This window comes from Corapipo altera, unplaced genomic scaffold (genome assembly GCF_003945725.1).
Source record: "Corapipo altera isolate COAL_440 unplaced genomic scaffold, ASM394572v1 2b, whole genome shotgun sequence".
In the NCBI taxonomy this organism is placed as follows: Eukaryota; Metazoa; Chordata; class Aves; order Passeriformes; family Pipridae; genus Corapipo; species Corapipo altera.
Genome location: NW_020884874.1, coordinates 24,099,420 through 24,127,317, shown reverse-complemented (window position 1 = coordinate 24,127,317; position 27,898 = coordinate 24,099,420). Strand labels below are relative to the sequence as shown.

At 39.0% G+C, this 27,898-nt stretch overlaps 1 protein-coding gene across 5 annotated transcripts in view; it reads right to left on the bottom strand.

The window, feature by feature from the left end:
- Positions 1 to 1,037: 1,037 nt before the first annotated feature.
- The window catches only part of PHACTR2 (phosphatase and actin regulator 2), a 134,929-nt gene continuing 108,068 nt past the window's right edge, over positions 1,038 to 27,898 (bottom strand). For 4 of the 5 annotated variants that reach the window (XM_027632772.1, XM_027632793.1, XM_027632787.1 and 1 more), the window contains 8 exons: positions 25,610 to 26,159; positions 24,172 to 24,371; positions 22,174 to 22,330; positions 19,989 to 20,044; positions 13,667 to 13,728; positions 12,529 to 12,666; positions 10,147 to 10,223; positions 1,038 to 6,528 (listed from right to left, as the gene is read on the bottom strand). In XM_027632772.1, the coding sequence (XP_027488573.1) occupies positions 6,513 to 6,528; positions 10,147 to 10,223; positions 12,529 to 12,666; positions 13,667 to 13,728; positions 19,989 to 20,044; positions 22,174 to 22,330; positions 24,172 to 24,371; positions 25,610 to 26,159 (1,256 nt within the window). In that variant the 3' untranslated portion in view covers positions 1,038 to 6,512. Of the gene's footprint in view, positions 6,529 to 10,146; positions 10,224 to 12,528; positions 12,667 to 13,666; positions 13,729 to 19,988; positions 20,045 to 22,173; positions 22,331 to 24,171; positions 24,372 to 25,609; positions 26,160 to 27,898 lie in introns of those variants that run through there. The other variant, XM_027632798.1, reaches the window with a different exon arrangement.

The following is a 27,898-nucleotide window of genomic DNA, read 5'->3' as shown; positions in this document are numbered from 1 at the left end:
ATAGGTAGATGCATCTTTTTTACAATTGTTATGTAAAATATGCCCTCCGTAAGCTGAAAAGTTATTGGTATTGATTCTCCACAGCTTTACATGTTTTGAAAGTAATGAAATGTGGAAAGTACACTTTAAAGAGACAGGAATTCTAAGCTGAAAATGTTTCAGATACATTTTGTGTAGTTACCAGTAACTATCTAGCATGCCAGGCAATGGGGAACCAAGGCTTGAATTTTGTTTGCCTTAGCTTACTTGTAAATAGGAACATTTAATGAAATTCAAGCAAGTTACTTTGAGCATAGTTTGTTTCTATTTCCAAGCAAACTAATAGAAACAATAAAGTCTAAGAACTGTTCCAGTGCATATTAACAGGTGATACTCTCCATTACATGCTGTAAAATTTTAATTCCAATGAATTCACGTGAAAATTTCATTTTAGGTGATTGTGGTGCCTTACAGTATATTCAACTCATAAGAATCTTCTGGTTTTACTGGGCCCTCCGAAGACACTACTGGAACACTGATGTGGAGGGGTTATCAACCTTCCTTACTGGAGTCGTCTCTCAGAGGTATCCATGTGGACTTGATTGGAAGAGATGTGTGCAACAATTCCTGCTACTGAGTAGTACCTTGCCCTGGCAAATTGCAGCTCTACCAAAGGCATACATCTTCTTGAGTGGTCCGTGTTTAAGGTACATTTGGATCTACAAAGCATGGCATACTAATAAGGTCTTTATTTACTGTTCGAGCTATTCTGTAAAATGCTGGGAGAGGATGCAATTTATTAGCTCCTGAGCGTACAGCAATGTGGTCTACAGCATTCTTGTGCCTCTCTCAGATTTACAGTTTGGTTGTAAATGGAATTCTATTTCTCTTTTAGGGAAAAAAAAAAGTCTTAAAAGCTATTTAAATGGTTGCAGGCAATTAAGCACGTGCCATCTCCACACCCTTCCCACCTTGCACACACAGTCCCATTCAGTCAAGTCATTTATATATTTTTGTTTGAAATCACACCCGCTAAAATAATAATCCAAAACACAGTATTTCTTTAATTCCAAAATTTATGCAAGTTTACAAATCGGTATACCACCACACAAAGTAGTGAAAGAAGAGATTTGTTCAGCAACATTTTACTATATCATAACAATGTTCAAATATTGTTGAATTTGACACAGTATTGAAAGACTTTTTTAATATAAAGAATTAATGATTGAACAAGGAGATACAGGGAATACCATTACTTTCTTCAGTTCTATCCAATGCAATATTTACCTCCTAGAAAATATTGGTGATATGCTGTATCTAGTTCATATGAGCTCTATTGCCATTAAAAACCTGAAACAAGGTGTGAACTGACAAAGTGAAACAAGAAATTATTAATTATTAAAGTTAATAAATAGAAATATTACAGCAAAATATGTTCATTTCACTCCTTTTCTCCCTTTCTCTCTATACATATGCTTCCATGAGTTTTGGTGTTGTTTTTTTTTCCCAGATTTCTGTTAAATAGAAGCTTTAAGCTATTCTGGAGAATTTACTTTTTTTCTTTTTTTTTAAAATTTGATCCTCAAAATATTTTTGCATCAAGCTAATAAAAGCTTTCAGAATCACTTTTTCTATTAAAATCTAGGTCCCAGCAGTGAGCATTGCACTGAGCTTTGTACAGTAAGAATACGGAGAGAAACAATAATGGAACTAAATGTGGCCCGTAAAGGCAGGAGGCAAGTTTATTCTTTTTTTTCACCCTGAGTATGTTTTTATTTTAGTTTGCAGCAGTGGCATAGGTCTTAACTCCTTAAGAAATGACCAAAAAGAGATGATGTGAAAGCATTAAAAGATGCAGTTTGGGTGTGCCTGACAGTTTCATGCAAACGTAGGCTTTTAGCTTGGTTTGCTTTATCATTAAAGGATTAACAGACATTAAAACATGGGTGGATATTCTAGTCCCTGCTTAGTATGCCAGCAGTGTTCACACAGACCTGTCCTGCTAGGTAGCCAGGTGATAGTGTGGCTCTTCCTACCCTGGCTCCAACCCCTGCCGGCTGCAGCCGATGAGGGGATTTCAGCTGATTCCCAGGCTGCCAGACTAGATTAGACATTTTTAGTCTGTGCTGGCTGGATCTTCCTCCCACTTTATGATGATACAAAATTAGGGCTCAGATTAAATTTATAGTCAGGTTAATTGACTGCTGTTTTGAAACAAATTCTCTGATGTAGCTGTAGTAGTACTTGTTACAGCTCTGAGTTTGAAGCATTTCTGCAGGAAACAAAGCACTAATCTCACCTGGAAGGAGTGATCTAATGGTCTAATTTCTTAATATCAGGGATACTTTAATGCCTTTGTTTCACAGCTTTCATTTTGTTTTCAAGTTAAAAAATAAGAAGTGGTCACCTGATAAGGTTTTTACATATCAACACTGAGGCTATGGTGCTCCTCTAAGAGGTACTTAGTGTGGCCAGAGCAGGTGGTGGGTATGCCCTGCCCCACACCACATCAGAGGTCAGGAAAGGCCACCACAGCAAGGGACATGGACAACTGTAGGTAAATGATAAACTCAACAGATAAATGCAGTGTTGTAGACCTACAAATGGCTCTGAATACTTTCAGTGATTTTGAAGAGATGGTGCTCCTGGTCCTAACATGTTTCAAATCACCAGTTGAAATGGTATTTAGCTTAAGTAATCATTAGCATTTAATTTTTTTTGTACTTGTTGAGTCAACATATATATTACAATTTGAGAAAATTCATGTAGACTGTATTTCAGCTAAAAAGACTAATATGTATTACCTGAAAGGAGAGAGACAAGAGACATTGTAGAATCATTTACATTTTTTCTGTGAAGAAGAAATTAGGATTTGATTAAGCATCCATTCTTTTGCACCCACAGCAACATGGTATGATGCATGATTCTACTGATAAATGTGATATATGAGGTAATTTCAGAAACCACTACTTCAAGCTACTAATTTTCTCTTTGTATGGCTGTAGACATCTGAGTTCGTATATGACTCTGTGGAACATCAGGTATAATACGTGTAAGGTTGGTCATATGTTGTGGATGATATTTAAATTATTTGTCCAGTTTGATAAAAATTAACATACTGCTCCCCATTAACCAGCTGGACTATACTATGTGTCGCATGGAAAGTGTTATTTTTATTTTGCCTTTTCAGCATATTTTTATTTTTTCCTCAAGGATTACTCACTTATTAATTTCTCAGGACTTATCCTGATTTTTATCTTCTAACAGGCATGAGGCCCCATAGACAAGTATATGGCATATTATTTCCAATGGGCTGTTGATGCAACTTGAAGACTTTTCAAATCATCGATACGGAGGGCTAGGAGATGCAGCAGAAACAGACTTCAGGCAGCTCAATAAGGTAAAGCAAACTTGCTTCACTTCTCATAGTGACATACCAAATTCTCATTATTTTTTATTGCATGGATAACACTTTCCAGCTGTTGTTTTTCTGCCAGTTGATCTTTAGAATATAAAAATAGTATATACAATTCTATGTCTGTGTGTGGGTATAATACAAAATGGATAGTTTATAGTTCTAATTCTGCAAGCATACTACATTTTTATATAAGTTTCAATAAAGGCAAATCCCTTTGTCCACTTACATAAATTTGCTTAATTAGTTTGCTGAATTGTGGGTCAAAGAATGCATCTGATTATCATAAAAATAAAAAGAAATTAAAAATTAACTCAGCATCTCCATCGAGGCTGGTGTTCTGCCTCTAGCAATGGCTTGTAGTGAATACTTTAAAAAAACCTCCAACCCCCGAAGGAGGATAGGAAAAGCCTAAGTGATACCTCACCTAAGTATCCTCATTTCTTATGACATATTGCAGCTTGAAGAAGTCTAAGCCAGAAGTGGTATCCTCACCTTTGCATTTTAACTATTAAAATGAAAAGGCAGCACATAACTTTCTATCCATGCTCCAGGCCTAGAATAGAGGAATATGTTCTTGCAAAGTCAAGTATTTAACTTCATCCTAAGAGTTGAACAAGTTTTACTTTGCTTGTGTAACCCATATGTACCCTGGCATGTGAGAGGAGCTACTGTCTTATATAAAGTATATATAGTCTTACATTACTTTTGTTCAAGTTATTCTGCCTGTGCAACAGTTATCCTTCTGCATTTAGTATCTTGGCTGCTTTCAAGTGTTTTGATGGGATTAAGGCAACACTGAGGTCTATTTAATTGCTTCACTTGTTTCCTTTGAAGTGAAATACTGTGTTTTATACTTCAAAGTCAACATAGTAGACCTTTATATGATTTTGGACACACATTTCTAAATTTGGCAACATCAGCAAAAAAAAAAAAGTTTAAGCAGAACTATTACAGTGTAAGTTTTAAGTTTACTCATCAAATTCTAAAAATAAAAATTAGCATTGTACCAGAATTGCTGACAAACCTTAACTCTAATGGCTTGATAATTCCTGCATGATTTAGTGCCAAAGAATACATTTTCACTGCTTCCTTGATGTCAAAGTAGTGTTTCTATATTTTTAAAATGATGGGCCTCCCAGAAGCTAAACTGTTTTCTGCAAATGGAATCCTAATGGCTCTTATTGATTCCATTAAAAAAGGAAGGTGCTGCTTGCTTTTCTTTGCTACAAGCATGTAGATGGTTATTTTATTTGGTTATTGATATTTTGGGCCTTGTACCTCATTAGATTTTTTACTAAAATGTAAGGGATCCTAACGTCATAAAAATCTTCTTTAAAAATGGTTTACCAATCTCTTTAAAAATAATAGAGTGACGGCTGTTGGAACACACTCTCCTGTTATTAGAAGTGCTCTTTGCTAAAATAATCCACCCCATTTATGCAAACCTGGTCTTGTTGTAAATAGCACTGAAGAGGGATATCTAATTTTAGCCACCAAATCGCCTTTCTGCCTTTAGGCTGACATCTGAAACAACAACCTTCAATTTTATAAACTAAAAACATTCCACAAGAATCTATTGCAGATTTACTGAGGTAAAAATCACATCTACACAGATCTTTTATTGCCAGAAAAGGAAATACTTACACTTCATAATTAAAAACTGAACAGGGCACATAAAAGACAAAAATAAATTGTAATATGTACACACATTAGAAAGGATAAATAGCAAATATACTGTAATACTGCATTAAAAGTATGCATATGTGAATTCCAGACCCACCCCCCAAATGTTGTGTACGTTAATCAAAGGATAAATAAGTGCTAATATAAGACAGAAAATTTCTTAGTGTAAACAATGCCACGGGCTTTTTAATGGGCCTTTGGGCCAACTTAGAAAAATCATGTATTGCCTTTCACACTCCATACCACTTAATTTTAATAGTACTGTATTCACATATACTATTTCAAGATAGTATAAAAAATTACAAATCTAAGAAGCATTCTTCACACTGAACAAAAGCAGGCTGCAGACACTCCAAGGATTTTCCTTCACTTTTACAGGACCACTGGCTGAAGACATACTGATCATCTGGGAGTTCTTCCTCAAAGCAATGCAAGAGTCCTTAAATGGAAAAAGTCACATTAGTAATCACTCCTCAAGCATACTAGCAAAGACTTCTGTGCCTAATTTTATTCTGCTTTTGGATTCATGCTGGCATGATGTCGAGGTCACCACTGCCTGCCATGATGAGAAAGATAATGATCCCTCTGGTTTGAATGGCAAGTGACAGCAGAGAGTGTTTCTAAACATGAAGCATTTCATTGAACGTTATCAAACTTCAAATCCTCTTTATGTCTTTCTGAGGATCCAGAGTATGTTAACATTAAAAAACAAAAAATATGTGGCTTGTTCAATGTATTTTCCTGAAGCATGCACATTGGGATTTTAAAAAAGACAGATGAGTTATACTAGGACTAATTTCTGGCAACTGTATTTACTGGCACCAAAGAAAATGACAGTTCTTCACTAAAGTACTGATAACATGAGGTCTTATGGTTTGCTGTCTTTTTAAGACAGGCTGCAGCCACTAAAAAAAACCAAAAAAACATGCACAGTTGCTCACACACTCTTTTTTTTTTTCCTTTAAATAATTCTTCCCACTGTGCATCATTAGGCAGTTCCATCCATTCCACTTTTCTCTGTGGACTGACAAGCGAAGACTCTCTTCCCCCAGCTCTCAGTCCTTTTCACACACCCCCTCCCTCGTAGTTACCCTCAGTCACAACCCTATGAAATCTGATGAGTTCCTGGTAGCAGGCTCTCAAGCGATTGTCTTCAGCACTTCCTGACTCTGATGAAGAAGTCCACCAACTTGTCTGTGTGGGGTAGCCACAGACTGTGGTCTGGCTGAACATGGACAAATGCTTCACGTGAGTTCTCCTCCTCGACAAATCATTTGTCCATTGATAAAGATGAGGGCCACTTTCTTCATTAACGTGAGGGTAAACTGTAGCACACACTCATACTTAAGTTCCAGTGCAATCTCAGGTCTTCAGGATGCAATGATTTCCCAAAAGAAAATTGTTACATGAAATATGGGATGTGGTCAAACTGTTATGGACGATGAAACCTGAAAAGATAAATTAAAAAACTTGGAATTATATTATTTCAACTGAAAATGAACCTGATCCTCATCCTGCTCTCATAGCTGTTTACTTTTTTGGCCCAAAGGGAATTATTCCTGATTTTCCTGGTCTGTGTGGGTTTAGAGGCACACCTATTATCACTTGCTGTCCATCTGTCTCTACTTATAAAACCAAACAGGGATTTGGTGTGGCTCAAGCACTGGTGTATCACTGTCTGTCCATACCATTAACCTGTCACTGTGGTCCCTGGCATGGTTTGGCTTGGGTCAACCAGCTTTTTCAGGTACTGCCTGGGTGTGTTTGGCATCAGCACAGGACAACAGGCAAGCTGGGTATGGGGGGACGTTGCCCTGTTTTGGGGTGAGAGGGATAGGTTAATTGTATGAATTCAAGCTATGCCAAGCCTGCCTCAGGGCCAGAGAACAGTGTCCAGTCTGTTTTGTTTGCCAGTATAGATTTAGCCATAATTGCATCCACTACTTGGATGACAGTAGCTACTATGGGAAAAGCTTTGATAAACCATAAGACTTAAATTTCTGGGCTTTAATCCTTGTGCAAAATAAGGCTAAAAAAAGGTTGCATTTTTTTAAAGTATGCAACAACTTTTATAGCACTGCAGATGCTTTCTTCCTATTATCAGCTGAGGCACATGAAGGCCCAAATATATCTCACTGTTTTTTAGGCTTTTAAGTAGAGCATGTACATTGCTCCAGATTGCCTGTATGATGGCTAGAGAGATGGATTGCTCTAAAAGGTGTCACCAACCTTTTCTACAATAAGTTAGGAACCTACAGCAATTGAAATTCTAACTCATCTTAAATGTAATGAATCCAAGCAAAAGGGTAAGAAGGACACCAGTATCAGGTTCTCAATGTATCTATCACCAGACATAAATATCTCTTTAAATGGCTTATAAAATGTATCTGTCCATGAAGTAGTAAAATATGCAACAGCTTGAAAAAAGGCACAGGTGATGACGCACGTAATACAGTGGATTTACCTAAGTTTTTGTTTGACACATTTTCTCTTAACAGTTCCAGAGAAGAGAAAACAAGCCACACATTACCCCACATTACAAGCTGATTCAGTATAATACAGGGATGCATTTCTCAAATAAAGGAGATGTACACAAAAGCTGACATTCATAAGTATGCAGCTCATCTGCTAAGTGAAGGTACAGTGGATTGCAATAAAGACAGGGGTTTTTGTATTTGTGTTGAACGATATAGTGGATTATATATAGCATTTCCATTAGAAACACTTCATTAACTAATATCCTCTTTCCAAACTTCTATTTATTTATTTTTAGAAACTTGGTTTCTTGGATTCTCCCATGAAATAACAGAAAGAATCAGTCTAAATTACTAGAAGTAGAAAAACAGTTAAACTGACAGTCATTGCTGTAAATGATGAACAATTTTAATTTTCCATGTTTAAAATAAAATTTTAACAATTCAAATATGTTGTAAGTACTAATTAGAATATTAAAGCATCTTATATTTAATCTGTAATAATATAGGAAACCATATCCTATAAACTATTTTTTGTTTAGTAAGCAGCTTTGTTGTCTCATTCTATCACAGAACTTTATGAAAAAGGCTTTGTTAACCAGCTGCCAATGCAAGTGCCTTTTGGTTTGCATTATTTCAGTGATCTCCTTGGAAAGAATCAATCTCTCTACCTAGAGGCTTCTGTCTATGGTTTTCTTAAATCACTTTTTTTTATCAATCCAAATGTAGCAGAAACTACATAATTTTTAATGAGAGGTCCCAGAGGAAATGGGATCTCTTTTTATTTTCGAAATTGCAATTGACTTAAAACATCTGCACCTTATTTTGCTCTTAATTAGCTTTTTCTAGTGTTACTCTTCTGACTTCCGTGCAGTGACTCCACAAAATGATCAGTGAAACAAAGGAGGGTGGAGAGGGAACAGAGAACCTGACTTCTCTCATGTTGAAATTCTTTTGGGACCCTATGGAACCACTGCCTATATTTACCATTATTTGGCTGTGCCTATTTTTTGCTCCATTTTCCAAGGCCCTCCTCAAAAAAAAAAAAATTAACTGGTTTGTCACTCCACTGGATTCCTGGTTCAGCTTTCCAAAATCCAATTGTAATAAGTCTCAACTGTTTTCAAACCTCATGAAAAAATATCCCATTATTTTTGTATGACTCATGCCTATCTGTTACTTATGCTTCGATATTGCAGTGCAACTCAGGAAACACAACAATGTAAGCAGGGAGTTGGTTTCTATACCTGCTATTTTTATTCTCTACCTTGGGATGTCCTTTTTTAAAAAAGCAGTATTTTTATATATTCTGAGAAAGATACACTACCTAGTAGCTGAAGAGACAATTACATCAGAAGCCAAATGAAAATATACATCTCCATGTTTGAAAAGTACATTTTCTAATGGTCAGAATGTGACACTAAATTAAAACCTTGCCTCCTGGTTCATCTCCTGGCTTAGGTTTGCTGCCTGTGAAACTGGTTTGATTTTCTGAAAATGATTTTGTTCATGTTGTATCTACACAGAAGTAACTTTACATTATTATTAAAAAAAATATCCATGTTTTGGTGAGAAAGGAATCACTGAAGTTGTGAAATCAGGCAACGAAGCAGATGAGGCACGAAACATCCATATCCCATTTTGAATTTTCCTGTTACACACTCTTAAATTAGAAGGTTCACACTAGGATCCCTAGCTTGGATCCTGAGTTTAGTTGAAACAGTAACAGGAAACAGAAAGGATGCAGTCTTAGACAATTATTTTTATTTGACTTAATTCTCTGTAGAAGCAAAGACAATAATACTGTGTACGCAATGTTGGTTGATCCTAACATCAAGTTTTGCTTGCTGGTATCCGTTTTCAGCCTTTGTAACTTCCAAGAAGCATGAACACATGCCACGGGGATGACAGGAAATGTTTCCCTCCCCCTAGGAATAACTGCCAAATTTTAAGGCCTGCTAAAAACTATGGACACTTCAGAGCTCTTGAAAACAATAATGCTTCAGACAACAATTTGGTGTTATCCAAAGCAGAGAACAAAACAAATCCAGATTAACAGATAAGAAGTGGCAAAAAGGGAATCTATCTTGTTCCCCAGAAACTGCTGCCAGGCGCCCAGGTGACCCTTAGAAAGCTTGTCAAAACACTGGCGAGCTTTTCTGAAGTTCAACACATCATCTAGTTTTCACTTAGCAAATGCATCTACAAAAATATATACTTTCATGAGCAAGGGAGTGCTGCCAGAGAAGGAAATCCCTTTATTTTTGTGTGCTTGAGGACTACTAACTTTATCTGTGAGAACCACTGAGTTCTTTCAAAGGACTATTTTTTAGATGCCCCAAACAATCTTTTTCTCTGCAACCAATCCATTGCAGTCACCTTCACTGCTGTACCAACTAGAGATGGCATCAGCAACACTGGGAATTCTAACAGAATCACTGGGAATTCTAACAGAATCACTGATGAGATTCAAGGGGACTCATGGTAGGAATCCATACAAATCATGACACAACTGCAGAGGACTTGCAGAAAGGCAGAGGGTTGCTGTCATGCCCATGTCTCACACTTATGCAAGAAGAGGGATTCACCCACCTGGTAAATTGCCGACTTTCCTCGTGTACTTCCATTTCTGTGCTTTTAAATTCATTCAGCTCTTTCCGTATTGCTGCCTAATAAACAATAATGATATATGCAACTGTAAGAAATACGAATTTTAAGGAAAGTAATGAATATGAAAGGAACCTTTTGCACTTTCCTTACAGTTCCCATTTCAAGTCTCCCTTACTATAATCCACAGCTCTCACACATTTCTGATCATCAACATGAATTACTTTTTTCAATTACAGTTGTTTGAAGCAGTCTTACATTACAAAGAAACCCAAATCATCAAGCACCAACAATAAACAAAGAAACACCAAATCTACTTCAATGGGTGAACCAAGCCCCCGCCGAAATATGAAATACGGCACTTCCTACAGACAAAAATGGGCAAGGGATTGGGTTACTTTGCAATCACTTGATGAATGTGCAGCCAGGAGGGGGTTGTATCTCTAGGCACAGCCCCTGAGGAGCTGGTGAGTCACTCCACCTGCACAGGCACTGTGCACACAGCAGGGGCCTTTTCTCTATCTCCCCACTGGAGACAGGTCTTCAGGAATGCAAGATGAACAGCAATTTTTTTAAAGTGGAATTAGTCATTTAGTTTGATTAGTTTTAAGTAAAGTGACATGAAATATTTGGACATTTCAGGCTTGTGTTTTCAGCTGGCAGATACTGAGGACCAGCAAAAATTCAGTGCATCTGTAAATGCTTTGTTGCTTATGTTAAGAGACTGATAAGCAATTTACTTCATCATGTAATAAATACAATTTCTGAAATATTCTAATATACTACAAGGGGTTTTATTTCTATGCCACATGCCTTCCTACCTTTACTGTGAAAGGAAATGGCAGTTTATTCTTACACTTTTCTTTCACTATTTTAAATAAAGACAGTACCATTTCATTAAGCCCTAAAGAAATGTCATCTGGTGTGTATCTTTTCAATGAAGAACAGGCAAGCAGCATGATAGAATTATAGCATCACCAGACTGCAGTCTCATAAATGAGAAACTTCATTTTAAGCAGGGGATGGTTCTGTTTAGCCACAACAGAATGCTTACATGAAACTGCTGTTATAGCTAGGAAAGGGGCAGCAATTTCTGAGCACCAAATCAGCAGGAAAGACACTAGAGCTCCAGCTTCTTAATATAGTTACAGTACAATTTTCTGCTCCCACTGGAATTAGAAGAATGACTTCCCTGGGAAAAAAAAAAGGGTGAAGGAGTTTCCAGGCAACCCTGGGTATGCCTTTCTGCTAAGGCCAACAAACATGGGGCTCACAGAACCAGCCCTGGGCACCTGTTCACTACAAAGTTAATTGAAATTAAAAACTGCTCTACTGAAGCAGGTAGAAAACTCCATTGTTTTTAATACTTCAGCGTACCCTGGCTGGACTCAGGTCAAAGTGGAGGAGCTGGGTGTTCTAATCTCCCACACACTATTGTGAGGATTAGAGAGTGCTCAGCACCTCCCAGAAACAACACATACAAACACTTCTGGCTACATTTTTAATGTCTCCACCTTGACTTGATATGAGATTCTCATTTGATTGTCAGATGAGCTGGCAGTTTTTTAATATTAATATTAAAAAATACAAGCTGAAATAAAATTAGTGCTTCACCATGTTGAGCTAAAAGACAGTGAGTGCTTGCACATATTGCTTTTCATGTCAAGCATATCTCATCGGACTTCCATAAAAGTAGGTTCAGATCCATTGCTAAAAGGGCCAGTACTTTTTGCTACCTAAATCCTACAGCTTTCCTTTTCAAGTTCTTTTCCTATTAAGTGGTATAGGATGGAAATGGAAGAGTATTTTATGGTGATCTTTGATCTCTTTTTAAATGAGAGTCACAGTATCTTTTGTCTCATCCTTTGTAGTTAGGTAGAGGAACTATAAGCTGTACATTTTAGGGGCAAATTTCCCATGAAGTTGCACTGCATGCACACAGTCAGCTCCTGCACTGGTTGTTGTGGCCAAGATCCCTGAGGAGGATGAGGCAGCTTCTACCTTTTTGCACTCAAATGAGTTGCAAAAGTAACTCTCAGTGGCAGAATTCGCCTCAATTCCACAGGTCAGGGCCACCTTTGCTAAGCATTTTTCTGGTTTAGCAAGGATTTAAAAATTAGAAAAATTAGGAAAAAAGCTTAGAAATTCTAGGCTGAACTGTCATAACAGAGGTGGCAAATATGCTCTTAGTGGGCACCTGAGTGGGTTTTCTTATCTGCAAGCAATAGTATCATGACAATCTTGCTGTCTCCAGCAGATGTCATTTGTGATGCTGGCATCAAGAGAATGTAAATCAGAGGAAAGCTCCACAAAAGTAACAGATGCAAGCATTTTCACATTTTCTTATAATCTACATTTGTCCCTTGCCTTGTCTGCAGGAGTTAACCTGGCCCAAGGCTTGTCAGCACGACGGTCATAATCTGGAGAATCCGTGACTTCCACATACTCGTTAAATCGAAGGATTCTTCTTGCTTGAAGTTCAGCCACTGTAGGCCTCAGACTGAGCTGTAAGCAAGAGGCAGAAAATAATACACTTAATAAGATGAAATAAAGTAAAATAAAAGCCGAGGGTATGATGTAATCTCAAGAGAACTTTAATGGTATTTCTAAATAGGGTCACTTTCAGGTGTCTATAAAAAGGCACCATCCCGGGAGTGCTGCACAGGAATGGGGAGGCAGCACAACCTAATTTTTTCAATCATAAAAATAGTCTTCGTCAGGCAGGTCACAGGGAATCATGACAGTTATCCCTGGAATATTAATTGTGACTTTGCAACTGTCACAGCATTTACTCCACTAGGCCATTTGCATCAATGATTATACAGTTTGCTGTGTTAAACTGTAATACTGAAATAAGCAGGATTTGGAACTACCTGCCTAACTAAAAAAATTGGTTTTGACCATCTGGGGGTCATTATGATGCCAAATTGTTTCACTCACCTCAAACAATATTCACTTTAATTAACTAAGGATGATCATATTAAGGAAACTGTATTTTTGCAGAGAAGAGCAGACTAGAGACACTTATAAAAACTCCCCACATCCTGTCCCAGAACAGCAGACCCATAACTGCTCCATTTCCAGGGACAATGAGCATGATCCCACCTGCAGAAGCTAGGACCACCAATGTGGTTAGAAGATCGGTGAAGGGATTTTGTAGAGCTTACACTGCTTTGCTGCCCCCTTCACTGCTCTAAGATCTACAGGTGTGGCTGCCCTCCAACATATGTGACAGCTCACAGAGGAAACGTGTCACTTATCTCCCCTGCTTACACAGACAAATATTAAGCATGGCCAGACTCTGTATGCTTTTCCAGGTGTGGGAAACTGGACAGGATGGAGTTTGCCCCAAGATGGATTTGGCTTGTACTGCTTTTTAAGCAGATTTCTAATCTGGGGACATGACTGATGGACATTTGTAGCAATGTCTACACAATGATTTTTAGACTCTTATAAAATATAATTCTATGTACACGAATACACAATACAAAAAACACATAATCACCTTTCTACTGAGTCTACGTTTTATTTCTCTTTTGGCTTCCTGTTCTTCTTCTTCATTCTTCTCTGTTTTCAGAAGAGATAAAAAGGAGTGAATATTTAAGTATTATAACTGCACATAATGTATATCTGTTGGTTGAAAGCTTCAGAACTTTAAGTCCTTGGTCATATTTCCTCATATTTCTGGCTGGTGCTGCATATGTTGTCTGCTTTTTGGCTTTTGTTTGCTCTCATTCTTTTCCCTATCCGCATTTCCGCTGATTCTGTAGAGATCTCAAGTCAACTGTGGGTCACGAGCACAGCAAAGAGGAGGTGCCTGTCATTTCCTTTCTGTGCATCAGCAAGCACGTACCCTGAAAGAGCTGCCTAATGTTTCAGTTAATTATTCTAACAAAAAACTCACTGTTGCTTTTACTTCCAACATGCCATCTCTTGACTTTAGAGTGAGAGTCTAGTTATTCATAAGTGTCAAGAAAAAAGTTTGCTCTGACTATTTAAATCAGACAAGCGTCTTCTACTGCTACAGGACACAATGAATCAATGAGATTTGTTTCACTGTCATTTGTTAGTGCAAACTGGTTTTATTACTTAATTTTTTTTTTCTGGTTTTATAATGGGGGCATAAGATTCAGCACCCAAGCCCTCTTGGTTAAGGGCCACTGGCTGTACCATATGAATGAGTACAGCACAAATATACACGTGCATTTTTGGAATGTATTTGGGCATGTGACTAAAATGTGGTTTTAACAAATTTCTGTGCTAACCAAACTTGATTTCTTGATTGTCAGTGAAAAGCACGCTTACAAAGATATGTTCATATGGGCTTAGCATCTTTCTAGATTGATGTACACTTTGCAGAATATTATTTGCCCTTTCAGTCCACCTCTGATGGTTATATTGTGAAATATCCTATCTAGAGACATCCCTAAAATTTTGATCCTGTTTTATTCACAGTTTAGGATTACGGACACCACATTATAGTTCAAGGGTAACTATAAATTTAAAGGAATTAATTTGCTCTGGATACAGCCAACTTGTACAGATGAAAAGGCAGTTTTAAATCCTAGTATAGTCATATTTGCCCTGTTTCCCATGTCCAGCTTGCTATGTTACTATAGGTAACCTGGCTACAGAAGAGTTTGTGTATCATGACTTACACACTGGAGGCAATGCTACAACAAGATACCTTGTGGTACTTGCAGATTTCCTTTGCTAACTCAAAGGCTTTCATAGAAGAAAAATACAAGGGAAAGGAGAAGAGGACAAATTATTAAAATGAAAAAGAAGAAAGATACAGTAGGAAAAAGGCAACGCCAGCCCAAGATCTGCTCTGTGAGAAGCGTCCAACACCAACCCAGGTTTCCAAGAGCAAGATGCAATCTCACAGTCTTCCTGCCAGGATTAGGCTGGATCTCATACTGGTGGTGATTTTACTGAGATACTGAAACACAGATGTAATTTATGGTTTATTAATAACTTTTCTCTTAAATGGAAAAGAAATTGATGGCCTGTTTCCACAGAAGAACTGTAAATGGACTAAAACTGAAGAATGAAGAGTTATAGATTAATCTACATTTTAATTTTTTAATTAATATATCTATCAATAAACAAATTGGGTATATTTAAGGACTTTGGACTCTAAATGAGAACTCTTTTCATAAAATCCTCACCTAAAAAAAAAATCGAAAGCTCTCTAGCTGTTTTAGGACAGATAAATCATCTGCAGGCTTTTGTTTAAACATCCTGTCTTTGCAATCAGTAGACTTTGTAGCTGAGGTAATTAAACACAAACTATTAATCTGGGGTTCCATTCACCTGGGAATCATCTGACATAAAAAATTTTGTCCCTTCATGAATGGTCTACCTTGGAAACTCTTCAGTAGCAGACATAGCAAAAAAAAAAAGCAGCTGAATATACACATCACTGTACTGTCCTTTCCTTAACTTAATTCATAAAATATATTGTGCATTATTCATATCTTGACATTTCTTTGCTATCTAAACCACAGTGTCTCCTAAGAAGCAGCAACAAGCTGCTTCATGTAAGAAATAGGGGCTCAGACTGCTTAATGCATACCTTAAGGAACTACCAACAGCATGGTCACCTGAAATACTGTTTTTCTATATTTTGAGGGAGGATACAATACCGTAAAAGAGTTAGTCTGGACATTTAGGAAGGTTGAAGGTTAGCTGCCTATGCCAAGCTGTAAAGCTACCTCCCTGTGGGTACCAGATGATTGCACAAAGGGACAACTGAACAAGGGAAAACATCCAAAAATAGGCAACATGCAAGGCCGTCATTATAGCTGCTGGGCAGAGGTCGAGGCAGGTCCTGGAACAGGCTGTCAAAGAGAGCTGGCAGCCCATCTTTTGGAGGACAATACCAACAGGAGGCATCAGGCCCTTCCGTCACTCCTGATGCAAAGCAGGAGGGATAAAACCCATGGGGAACAGATAGTCTTCTGTGTGAGAGGTCCGGGGACAGGATGTATTTTATACATTCAAGTTGGTTTACTTCTAGGAATAAAACTCAAGAGCTAAAGGAAATGGACTGAAATCTGGTGGTTGCTGCTAATCTACTGAATCTGTTGTTTGGCAAACAAGCCTCTGTCTCTGGCTCTGACTCATGCCTAAAGCACCAATTTCCCACCTCTGGCCCGCTGGGCAGAGCATTGCTTTAAGCCTGGTGCTACAGAAACACTGCCTGGATACAAATTCCTACAAACAGTAAAATCTACAGTGTATTTTTGGTCTTTTAAGGTAAAAGTTTTGAAAGTTGCTGTAATGAGTTAAGAAGATATGTGATGCTAAAAATAATGGGTCTGGTGCTCCTGGTTCCTTCAGGTATTGTGGAAAATTCCAGCCAGAGGGCCAAGATCTGGCTGCAGGTGACTCACTTGCCCAAACAGGAACACATTAATGCACAGAAACACACTTCTGCTTTCCACCTTAAAAGCAGATCTAATCTGTGTAGTGTGGAGAAAGAAAATATAAACACAGCATTCCCAGCTGCAAATCCCCTCCTCAGATGTCCCACTGCTGCCTTATTGGCAAAGGACCAGCCTAGCAAGCGCCCTTTGCTTCCAGAAGTCTCTGGTTAGATCCCAGCAAAACTAAGGCTTCCCTCCTTCCCTGCCTGCACCTCCTAAGAGGTCAAACTGGGTTCTGAATCCTAACTGAAACAATTTTGTTTATCATCACTTATTGTGGCCATCAAGTTAAACAATCCACTCTCCAAAGTCAAACCAGCAGCCTCCCTGGCATCTATACCTTATTGCTCCTGCAACTTTTGCCATATTAAATTTAGTCACCTTTTGTTCTTTGGGACATTTGTTTTGCAGCAGAAGGGGAAAAGAGAAAACAGAATTTTTCCTGCCCGAGGACTGTTCTGTTCTTGACCAGAAAGTACTCCTGGAGTACTGAACTTTCCATTGTGTCCCTATGGGATTAGCTATGTTTAGACTTCTATGTGGGCTTGCTAGGGAAAGAGAAAGAAAAGACAAACAAAGCACTTGCTCCTCGCAGTGCTCTGAAACACACAAAGTGGTTTCTCTTTCCTGATTTTACATTGATATTTCTTAACTAGCACTGAGAGCTAAAGCCAGTTTTCTATAAAGCTGTCTTCAAATCCTGTCTTCTACAAAGCCACTACTGGCAGGCATGCAGGTGCACTGTACATGAAGTTCACTGTCCTTTACCAATACAGGAAAAAAATACAGTTATCTTAATCTGAAATTCTTGGAAGACTAGAAAGTTTCTTTGCCATACTGCAATACTATAAATACAGTTGGTTCAAAGCCAGTACACAAGAAACCTGTCTTTATAAAAAACACACGGCTTTATGTATTCCTTCAAGTGGACTCTTCAGTTATCATAACTTTGTTTTAGTATGGGAAGTCTCAGAAGTCTAGATAGTTTTATTCAAACAGTTTTTATAGAAATCCGCCTGCAATGCCTTGTGATCGTACTTGGAAACAGGATTTTCAGTAACTGGTTTATCTGGTAATATTATCAAAACAAAACTTCTTGCAAAACAGACTTCCTCACTAACTGGATATACAAAAAAAAAGAGAAAAAAATACAGATTTTTTTTTTAACCTCTTAGACGATTTGGGCTGAACTTAATTCTGAAGTAAACATTTGGACCTTTACCACTTAATGTAACCTCAAAGTCTATGATAAATATTACTCAAAACAATACTTCCCCTTAGCTGCAATTTATATACATGCAATAATATAACCCCTCCTCCCCATCCACTGCTTAAAAATAGGAAGAAGGAAACTTTATGAAAGAAATCCCAACTTACTCACAAAAGCTGACTACACCAACAAAGGCATTTAAGACATGTAAACATTTTCAAATGATCCACAGGAAGGGAATGCAATAATTTTGATTTAAAATATGAGTGCCTTAGGGCTGAGAGAGAACTTGCACCCTCAAAGGGCTCTGAGTCAGACTGTCACCACAAATCCTGGCTTGCTTTGGTTCACTTTGCTTTTTACAGATCATTTTCAACTTGAAATATTTTGTATCTCAGAGATGAGCAAAAAGCAGTTTTGTATTCTCCATGTGCTCGCCAAGGACTCTGTGACTTTTTGTGATTTATCATTCTGCTCCCCAGCCTGTATTTTTTGCTCTCCCTTGCCTATTTAAGACAGCCCCTCGGCAGCAGCAGGGGAGGACAGCGGGAGGCACTGAGTGTAACGCTTGGTACACTGCCAAAAGCTTAAAGCAAACAAGCTGAAACAGGAGAAGAAATCTATTAACTGCTTTCAAGTCTTGAGCTACTTATTGCAAAATCAGTGAATAGAAAAAACATTGGCAAAAGTGATATTAAATACATTGCAGGTTTGCTACTAGGTAAACGAGACCGAAGGGGCAATAAGGGAGCCCAGCTGGTGCTCCCAGCTCAATGGCCGTATCTTGGCCCACCAAAGATGTTTTGGAATTACCTTTCTCACATAGTCTAGCATGAGCAATCTGTGATTTAAAAAAATATTCATATTTCAAATTTTATCTTTATTTATCTATGCAATCTATAGGTTCAGAAATTACAGTTTTAGGAAGTCTATTCACATTAGGAAGTCTATTCACACAAAGGAGTGCCATGACCCCTTTTTTGTGCACACATGAACTGTAGCTTCCCTCTTCAATAAGACATGGAGCTATTTGACATCTGAGAGCTTGTACAACAGCAGTAAGATTTTATTAGCACGGATGGTTGCCTGAAAGCCAATAATTGCTGACTCCTCTGATTTGCTGGCTTGATAAAGTGACCGAGTCATCAGTCCCTGGATGCTGTCAGGCAAACAGCCCATTTTCTTTCCCTCCATTACCATGCTGCACATCAGGGTTGCACAACTCTTCTGAATAATTGTTGGAAATAACAGCATTATTCCTTCTCTTTCATGAGGTGTGAAAAGTTCTCATGTGCTAAGAATAGCTGAATTTTTTTATTTTTTTGGTATGTGTGAAAGCCTTGCATGTGCATTTTCTTCATTTATTTCTTCTACTTAACCATCAAATACTAGCTACTCCCGTAGAATGAATACAGGGCTAGATGGAACTGGGCATGGCAACTGCTACACTATGTGTTTAGGTAACACCCATATTATGGAAAGATTCATAAAGGAAGACAAAAACTTCCTGTTCTGAAGAGTTTGCCAGCCTAAGAACAAAACCAATATAAGTAAATGGGAGAATAGGTATAAACACCTAATGTACTTCATTCCTCTGCCCTTGACTATTTGAATTAAAGACTTTTTTTTCACCAGGGATATTAAGGAAGGATTTAATAAATGGGAAGATATTTGGTGAGAATGTCTCATGAAGGTTTCAGTACAGAAGACATTTATGTCAAAAGTGAATATGAAGGCAAGCATGCTGAAGTACTCGGCACATACCTATTGTCTTTCCTCTGAACACTTTGCCTTACCTCTTTCTACTCCTCCTTCCAACCTCTGCCCTTACATCCCACCTTTGCCTCCTACTGATATTCCCTCCTCCTCCTCATAAAAATTAGGTGGAAAGTCAACCGGCCTAGAACTACTTCTAAGGGGTATCTAAATCATTCCTGGTCTTTTGGGACCACCTTCAAGAAGTGGGATTGTGACAAGCAAAATTTGGCATATTGAATATATGCTCTTTTCACGGCCACAGTTACAGGTTAGTATATAAATCTAGTGTTGACACATTATTTTCTAGAACATAATTTCTCTCCGGTTATGGATCCAATACTGCAGCAACAATTACGGGCTTCCATATGAATCCAACACATGCTCATTTCCTAAGTAAATACTAGCTGAAGCCTGAATAAAATACTTACGCTTCAGGATATTTCTTTGCTCTAGCTCTTCAGTTGTAGGCCTCTGGCTAAGTCTCCTGTGAGAACAAAGTAAATGACTGATTTAAAACCAGATTCAAATAATAAATTCCAATTTGTAATACAGAACACATTTTGTAATGTCAAAAGTTATTTCTCATATGGCTGTGCTGTTCTTTGCCAGCACAGGTAATTTCCAGACAGTTACAATAACTGCACATGTAACCATAGTGGTGAGTTGCTGTTTGTTTTAAAAGATGTACTGCTGCCACTTGAACACATAAATAACTGATAATTGAATAATACTACAGAAATTGCACCACAAATTAAAATTCCTCACAGGTGTAATTTTATGAAAGAATTCATAAATCTTCTTTTGTTCCCAAGCACCATCTTTATGATAACTAGTGCAATCGTAAGACTATTTTCAGATATTCTGAATGCAAATCTTATTACTTTTTAGAAAGAAGAAACAACAACAAAACCCATAAGCTGTTCATTTGTCACTGAATTGTACGTACAGTACAATTGGGAGCTTTAACTGAAACTTAATTTTATTTAGTTACCTATATATAACAACTGCCCTTACAAAAAAAATCAAATTGAGATTTTAATTTTCTGGTTTGTATAGTAAAGAACATGGTTGATGTTGTCTCTATGTTTACTAAACAAGTTCACTTGCTCACTTGAGAAAAGGAGCATGAAAAATTCCAGCAGTAAAACTTATTTTGCAGATTTGTCAAAGGTAGGTGCTCCTCTGTCCAGCAACACTCACACAGTTCACTACGAACTGTCTTCAGCCTCATGAAACTCATCCAATTCAAATCATGCCTGGACTTCCAGATGTGTCCCAAAGGAATGGCAGACCCTCACCCTGGCTGAGCTGTGGAAAGAGATTTCCCACCAGACCTTGATGCTGCTAAGTGTTGATCACCACACTGGGAATTTTTAAGGAACTCGGTGTCAAACTTTGTTGTGATTTGGGTATGAGCACAGCCCTGACACACACAGACATTGTCTCCTGCCACCAAAGCAGAGCTGTATGGGGAGCACGTCAGCTCTCCAGCAGAACCCACCATGTCCCTGTGCAAGGTGATCAGGGGAGGAACCAAAGCAGCTTCTGCAGTTCTAGCCCCCGAGGGAGCACTGACAAGCAGGATGTGATCACCAGAGCTGGGATTTGGTTAGGAAAGTGGTGATAACAACCACACCACTTTATTAGCAAAAGAAAAGTGACCCTCGGGCTCTACACAATAGATGTATCACTCTTACTGTTAAGTAATTAAATAGGTGCCTTATCCAGCCTCCCAGTTCACACACAAACTCAGCTTCTAAATGTTAATGCAGAGCTGCTTTACTCTGTACTGGAGCAGTACCAACTGGACTATCCTATATCTCTAAATGTCCAACCAACACAAGACATCCTCCAGATCTGTCTGGACAACATTCCTGAGCCCAAGAGAAACAAGGACAGATCTGGCAAAATACAGGCATGCTGTAGTCTATTCTCAGAGACCACAAAAGCCAAAATTAACATGAAGATTTAAAAAAAAAAAAGCTTGTAAAAAGGCAAGTGAAATATTTTCATGCAATGTTCTCAGGTCCAGAAAGAGAAAGTAACATATATCCCATAGCAGTTTAACAGCATGAGAAAGGCATGCCTCAGAGGTGGGCACAGTAAAACAACAGACACTGACCTGCAAAGTCAGCCTCCTTCCACTTCTTTTGCTGGAACCAACACACGAATAATGAAGGAATTAGAGAGCAGGAGGAGGATAGGGAGACTCAGAAGGGACAAACATGCACAGGCATGCTCTGTATGTCAGGAACTATGACTCTGTCTGAGACGGGTGTACATACAAGTGAAAGTTCCTGCCAACCAATTTGAGAAAAAACCTGAACCATAGCACTGATTATTGTGGACTCATTGTTACCCTCTTCTTCTTTCCTTTTTTTTAACCCAACAACCCAAAAACCCAGGACCTCTCACATTTGTTCCTTGCAGGACAAAAAATGAATTATTGACATTTTAAAGTTTTGTGGGAAATAAAGCTACTGTTTTCCAGACAGTTATACCACAAAGATCCTGCAGTGCATATTGGGCTGCATTTAAAACATGAACCCAGTGTTCTTAATTCTCTTCCTCCACCTCCACTCAGTCAAATCACATTTACCCTGAGACTGATACCTCACTAGCTTCGTTCCAATCTGATGTCTGATCTCCTGCCTTTCCTCTTCAGATGTACGCTGCAAGATGTTTTTGTCCTCTAATTCTTTCTTAGATGGTCTGTTGCCAAGTTTGATAGCAAGAGTATCCCTACGACGGATTTTACTTGCCAAAGAGCCTGAGGAAAGGAAGAGTAGGGTAGATTTAGTTCATTTATGCTTAGGTTACAGACGCAAACTCTGAGTAAAAACTTTAGTACCTCCCCAAAGCGACCTTGTTCCCACATGCAGAAGAGGAATTTTAATTAACATCAAAAGAAAAATTTTAGCTCAGTTCACAAAAATAAAAAGCTAAAAGGCTTGGAGGAAAAAGCTACCAGCCAAATTGATACAAACATCACTTGTCATCTGTGAAGTGATAGGATAAAAATGACAAATCTACACTTAAGTGTCTTTGAAGTCTAATACATTACAGATTGGCTTATTTATCTTAGCAACCTGCTGCTCTTTCTTCAGCCTTAAATGGTTTAGTCTCATTCTATCATCATTTCCTTCATTCTTTCAATTTTTTTTCCAATCAATTACCACTGTCATCTTAAACTTATTTATAAATTAAAACAAAAAATACAGCTTAGAGAAGTGCTCTGAGTGCTTGTAAAGTAACCTAGGCAGGAACCCCAACACATGGAAGCAATCTGTTTATCCATAAAACTGACACAGTACGGACAAGGGCCTTGCAGCTTGGTCAGCATTAGCTCCAGCCAGCTCTGGAAGAAAGGGTATTTTTCACACGCTTAATAGTCTTTCCCTTGTGTCTTGACATTCTGGCCAAGGTGAGCTACATATGTCCTAGGCTGGCAGATTTTCACCATGTAAGGCAGTTTGGTAAGACCACAGGCTCTCAGCTCACTTCTCATAAGACATCATGCTGCTGCCTGAATACATGAATTTTTGGTTTCTATCACACTGAATTTTATTCAAACCCAACACAGAACTGCAGAAGACTTCAGCCTCTTGAGCTACCTGGCACTTCGTCTTCTGCCGCACCGATGGCCAAGATAAAAAACACAAGTTCATTTTCGCTCACCCCACTTTGGTACACAGCACTTTGGTGTTCAGGACTTCTTCCCTGAGCACAGAGAAGCACCTCCTCTGGAACACCTGTGGGCAAGGCTCTCAAGCAATGGTTCAGTAGTGATTTTATACTGACATATGGCCACCCTGTAGGGAGTAGAAGTAGGGCTGCCTTCCTCTCCATCCCAACAGCCTGCTGCTGCCACCTCTTTGCCCAAGCAAAGGAGCAGCCATTGGGTGAGCTGGATCAGGGAACCACCAGTTATATTGAAAATCAGCTCAACAACAGCCACTGCTGCAAAAATGAATTTGAGTGCTGGCCTAAGGGAAGAGCAAACAGCTGGGAGCAGGGATTAGGGAGAATGGGGGTAGGACAACCCCTTCAGCAGCTGCAGGGCTTCTGCCCAATTAGGGTGATGATAGAGTCATGACCTCAGATGAAATTTCAAAGCTGTAAAACTTAGATGTAAACTACTGTGATCTGCTCTGTCTGCTAAGGTCGCTCCAATGCTTAAAACATCCTGATCAAAGAGGAACAAATGACTTTTAGATAGTGAAGCTGACAACTGATGGGCTTCCTCTGTCATCCACCACAATGTAACTCACACATGGAATTTGTGACAGAGGTGAGCCAAATCAATGACTTTTGATGCCCTAACATGGAGGCCTTGTTCCACCCTCATGTTCTTCTGAACCTGCTCCTCCCACCTCTACTCCCATCTGTGCACTGCTCTCATCCATGCACAGGCCCCAGCAGGTTTCTGATCACAGTTGTCTGTGAGAAGCAGGACACTCATTTCTCAGTAGTGACAAAATAGTAAATGCCCTAAAACCAGCCCCTGCGGTCATCTCTCTCTTTGCTTCACACTAGCATGGGTCAGGCATGCTCACATAACGCAATCTGCAAAAGGTAGCCTGCAGCTAAGAAGCTAAGCAGGATGCTTACTTTCAGCACTTGCATTCTCATCATCGTCATCATCATCATCATCTGTGTACAGTATCGGCCCGTCTGAATCTGAGTCACTGCCATGGCTCTCTCTGCTACTTTCACTCTCATGAGGGGCACCAGTGTCAGCAGCCTCCTCCACTGGTTCAGAGTGTGCCTGGTCTGGAGCCTCCACTTCTTGGTCTCCTTTCATAGCCAAGCTGTTAATTTGTAAGCAGACACGGTGATACATTAATGCAAGCAGAACAGAACACAAATGGGAGACATTGTATAAGCAAGTATGAAAAGTTCTGTTATTCAAACTAATACCTTTCTAAAAAATGTATATATGTAAAACATTTATAAAGTATGCAGATGTGTGTATGTACCTATGTATGTATGTTAGGAAAAAGGATTCAAACAACCTGGAATCATGTGCTGCAAAGACTATATAAAGACAAATCCTAATTGTTTTTTATTTCTTGTGGGATGGGACCAACAGTGCATAATAAAGAGAGAAAAACAGTTCATAAAGTTGCGGGTGAGAGGAGCAACTTGGAGAGCAGATGGGAGTGCAAAGCTTCCTTTTCTGGAAGCCTAACCCTATTTACTGTAAATACAGTTTCACTGCAGTTGAGTCCAAAATGTTCATGACCATCACTGACAACCACGGAAATTGGCAGCAGACTGCCCTTTGCCTTGGGAAAATCTTTGTGTAAAAGAAGGGTAGAGCAAGGGGAGATGTAGCACAGGAATGTAATGCTGACAGATGTACCAACAAGAATTTAAAGGAAGGTCTCTAGGCTACTGGCATCTAGACTAAACTCTCTCGGGTTTATATAAAAGATGCTGGTTCTTGAGGCAGGGAAAAGATAAATCATTAAGCCAGTTCCATTTTGCTGCCAACTATTTTGCTTAAAAAGTGTAATTATGACCTTTCTCTTGACTAGTTTTTACAGTACCTGAGATTTATACAAGCCACTATGCAGTGACAGACCAAAGACCCACTAATTGGAGCCTGAAACTCTTGTTTTCAAGTGTGCAAGTAAATTCAGCCATTGAATTTAGAGCTTTAGCAACGAGATATTTAATGACATCCACCAAAAGAAAAAAAAAGTAAACCCCCTTATAATTCAGCATAATTTCTTGTTTGCCTTTATGAGAGAGAAATAGAAATGTCACCAGCTACTAGCTGAACTGCTGACAGCAGTGTCAGCCAAACAATGACGTAAGAGGCAGGTTGTGAGCAATGACCTTCTGGGGAAACATGAGGTACTGCAGGTGAATGGCTCAAAGGCACTGGAAAGGAACAAATTGTGCTGGGATGCAACGCAAACTATTACCAGTCAGCAGAAGAAACAGAAGAGATTCCTGTGTGCCTACAGCGTCCCTTGCAAAGAAACGTGGCTTCCTTGTCTGTGGGTCTTACCACTCACCCAGGACAGTAATACTGTCTTACCTTTCTGTGTCTTCTCCACTAGCATCTGGACCTCTGCCTAGGGCCGTACTGCTCAGACTCTCATCTATGCCATGCTCAGTCTGGAGAAGAGCTTTAGTATCTGATCCAGGGCTGCATGGCCCTGCCACACAGCTGTCTGACACATCCTGGGCATCTGAGGAGACAGCAGGTTGACCAGCTGCAGCAGGGAAAGGAGGTGGAAGTGGAGGTGGAGGAGGGGCAGCAGTGGGAGGAGGGGGCACAACAAGCTTGCTCGATTGGTCTGTGTCCTCCATTTCAAAAGTTACTATGGAAGGTTGCTCAGCCTTGGGTTTTTCTGTCTTCACTTCCAAACTGTTGGCTGTGGCACCTGAGGGGGAAGAAGTAGCCCCATCTGGTGCTGTTCGTGGGGTCGACTGTTTCCCGGGTTTTTTCTTGCCCCGGGGAGTCCCTGATGTGCCCAATTTGCTGGAAGTCTCCTTAGAGGCTTTGGGGTGAGACGATGCGGACAAAGGAGATGGTGATGAAGAAGACTTGGAGTCTGGTGGTTTTTTTGCATGAGAGGAACCAGCTAAATAAGAAAAGAAAAAGGATTTTACAGTCTTGCAATTGTATCATTTTTGCATTGTATTTCCTGCATGGATTGACTTGTGCTGGTATTTAAAAAATGAAAAAATTACACTTGATACTTCTACAGTCCTTCATCTAAGTGCTTGAGATAAGTAAATGTTGCAGTTCCAATTTCACCTTTGCAGTCAGAAAAACTGAAATGATGAACAGCTGAAAAAAATCAGCCTTACAAACCGGTGAGAGTTTGTTTCGAGCAGTCTGCGTTGGCTCACTACAACCTCCCTGGACATCATCTAAAAAGTCCACTACCTACTCCAAAATTGTAGTGTCCTATTTAAAAAAAACCACTCCCTGACAGGGAAAACTGCCTGACCTTTTCTAGCACATGAATTTTGGGTCTGAACAGTGGGAAAACCCTATGATTTTCCTTATGCTTTTCAATGGACATCTGAGGACTGTTACAGGTATCAATTAATTACCTTTCACAATGTTATTGCAACTGGTGTGCTCCTACTTAATGGCAAACAGCAGAGGGACAGCAAAATGATGTACTTTCAAGTCCAGCTGGATATATCCATAAAACAGAGGCAGAAACCACCAATCTCACTCTTCACAAATGACCTTCAGAGGTGAGGAGGCACTGAAGGCCTCCTGTAGGTACTGGAGGTCTTTGTCTTACCAGTGATCAGCTTGGGCAGTATTGAAAATGTTGTGAAACAAGGTTTTGACACTAGCTGTACAAGCTGGCCAGTGATGATGCTGTTTAACCCTGTGATACTTACCATACTGAAGCATATATGTATAATGCCCAAGTTCACAAGAGATTTCAGCTAGCCTGCTTGTTCATGTGTATTCCATCCTCTGAGCTGGGAGCTTCAAACTTCTGAATTTCATTTAAAAAGCAGTAAAAATGACAACCATCTTATGGTTCAGTCCTTTTCATCAAAATGCATCCAACTCAAACACTTCTGCAGTAGTAAAAATGCATTAACCTCCAGAGAACAAATGAAAACATTATAAAGCTACACAGCAGCCTTGCAGCTAAGCTTACTGAGTAAAAGAGAAAGCTGTAACAGAAATCTGCTGGAAGGCCTACTTTACTTACAAGCATTTAAATAAAAACAAAACCCTGGCAGATTAGGAGATAATCAAAATACAGATACTGGCCATAGTAAGTTCATGATATAAAAATAGCTTTCACAGTGAGACTGTTCTCAATCTCCAAGATGGAAAGTAATTCAAAAGACACATTATACCACTCTCTTTTGTAGCTGAGTGTTATGGTTTATAAACACTTAGCGTGCTTTAAGGCTTTCAGTACATCTGGAAAAATCCATAAAAACTTCAAGCAAATCACTGTTCCTCTTCCTGCTCCAAGGTGACTGCAAAGGGCAGCATCCCAAATCTACTGATACTGCACTAATCTTCCACATCAGGTACAAATCACTGACTTAACATACAAGCAAAACAAAATGAAGCAGAGAAATTGTATAGGCAGTAGTTCATAATTGCAGTGGAAAGAGATGTTGGTTCCAACCTGCATATTATTTAGCAGAAACCTTACTGAGAAAGTGGATGGTTGCAAGAAAAGGCTCTAATTCTGATCCAGCAAAGCACTTCAGTGCAGGCTGGAGGTCAACAGAACCATTTACATGCTTACACTTAAAAACTGAAGCATAATACAAATATACAGCCACAGAATTGTTGCTGGGAAAATGTCAAAAGATGTTTCCATTGTAA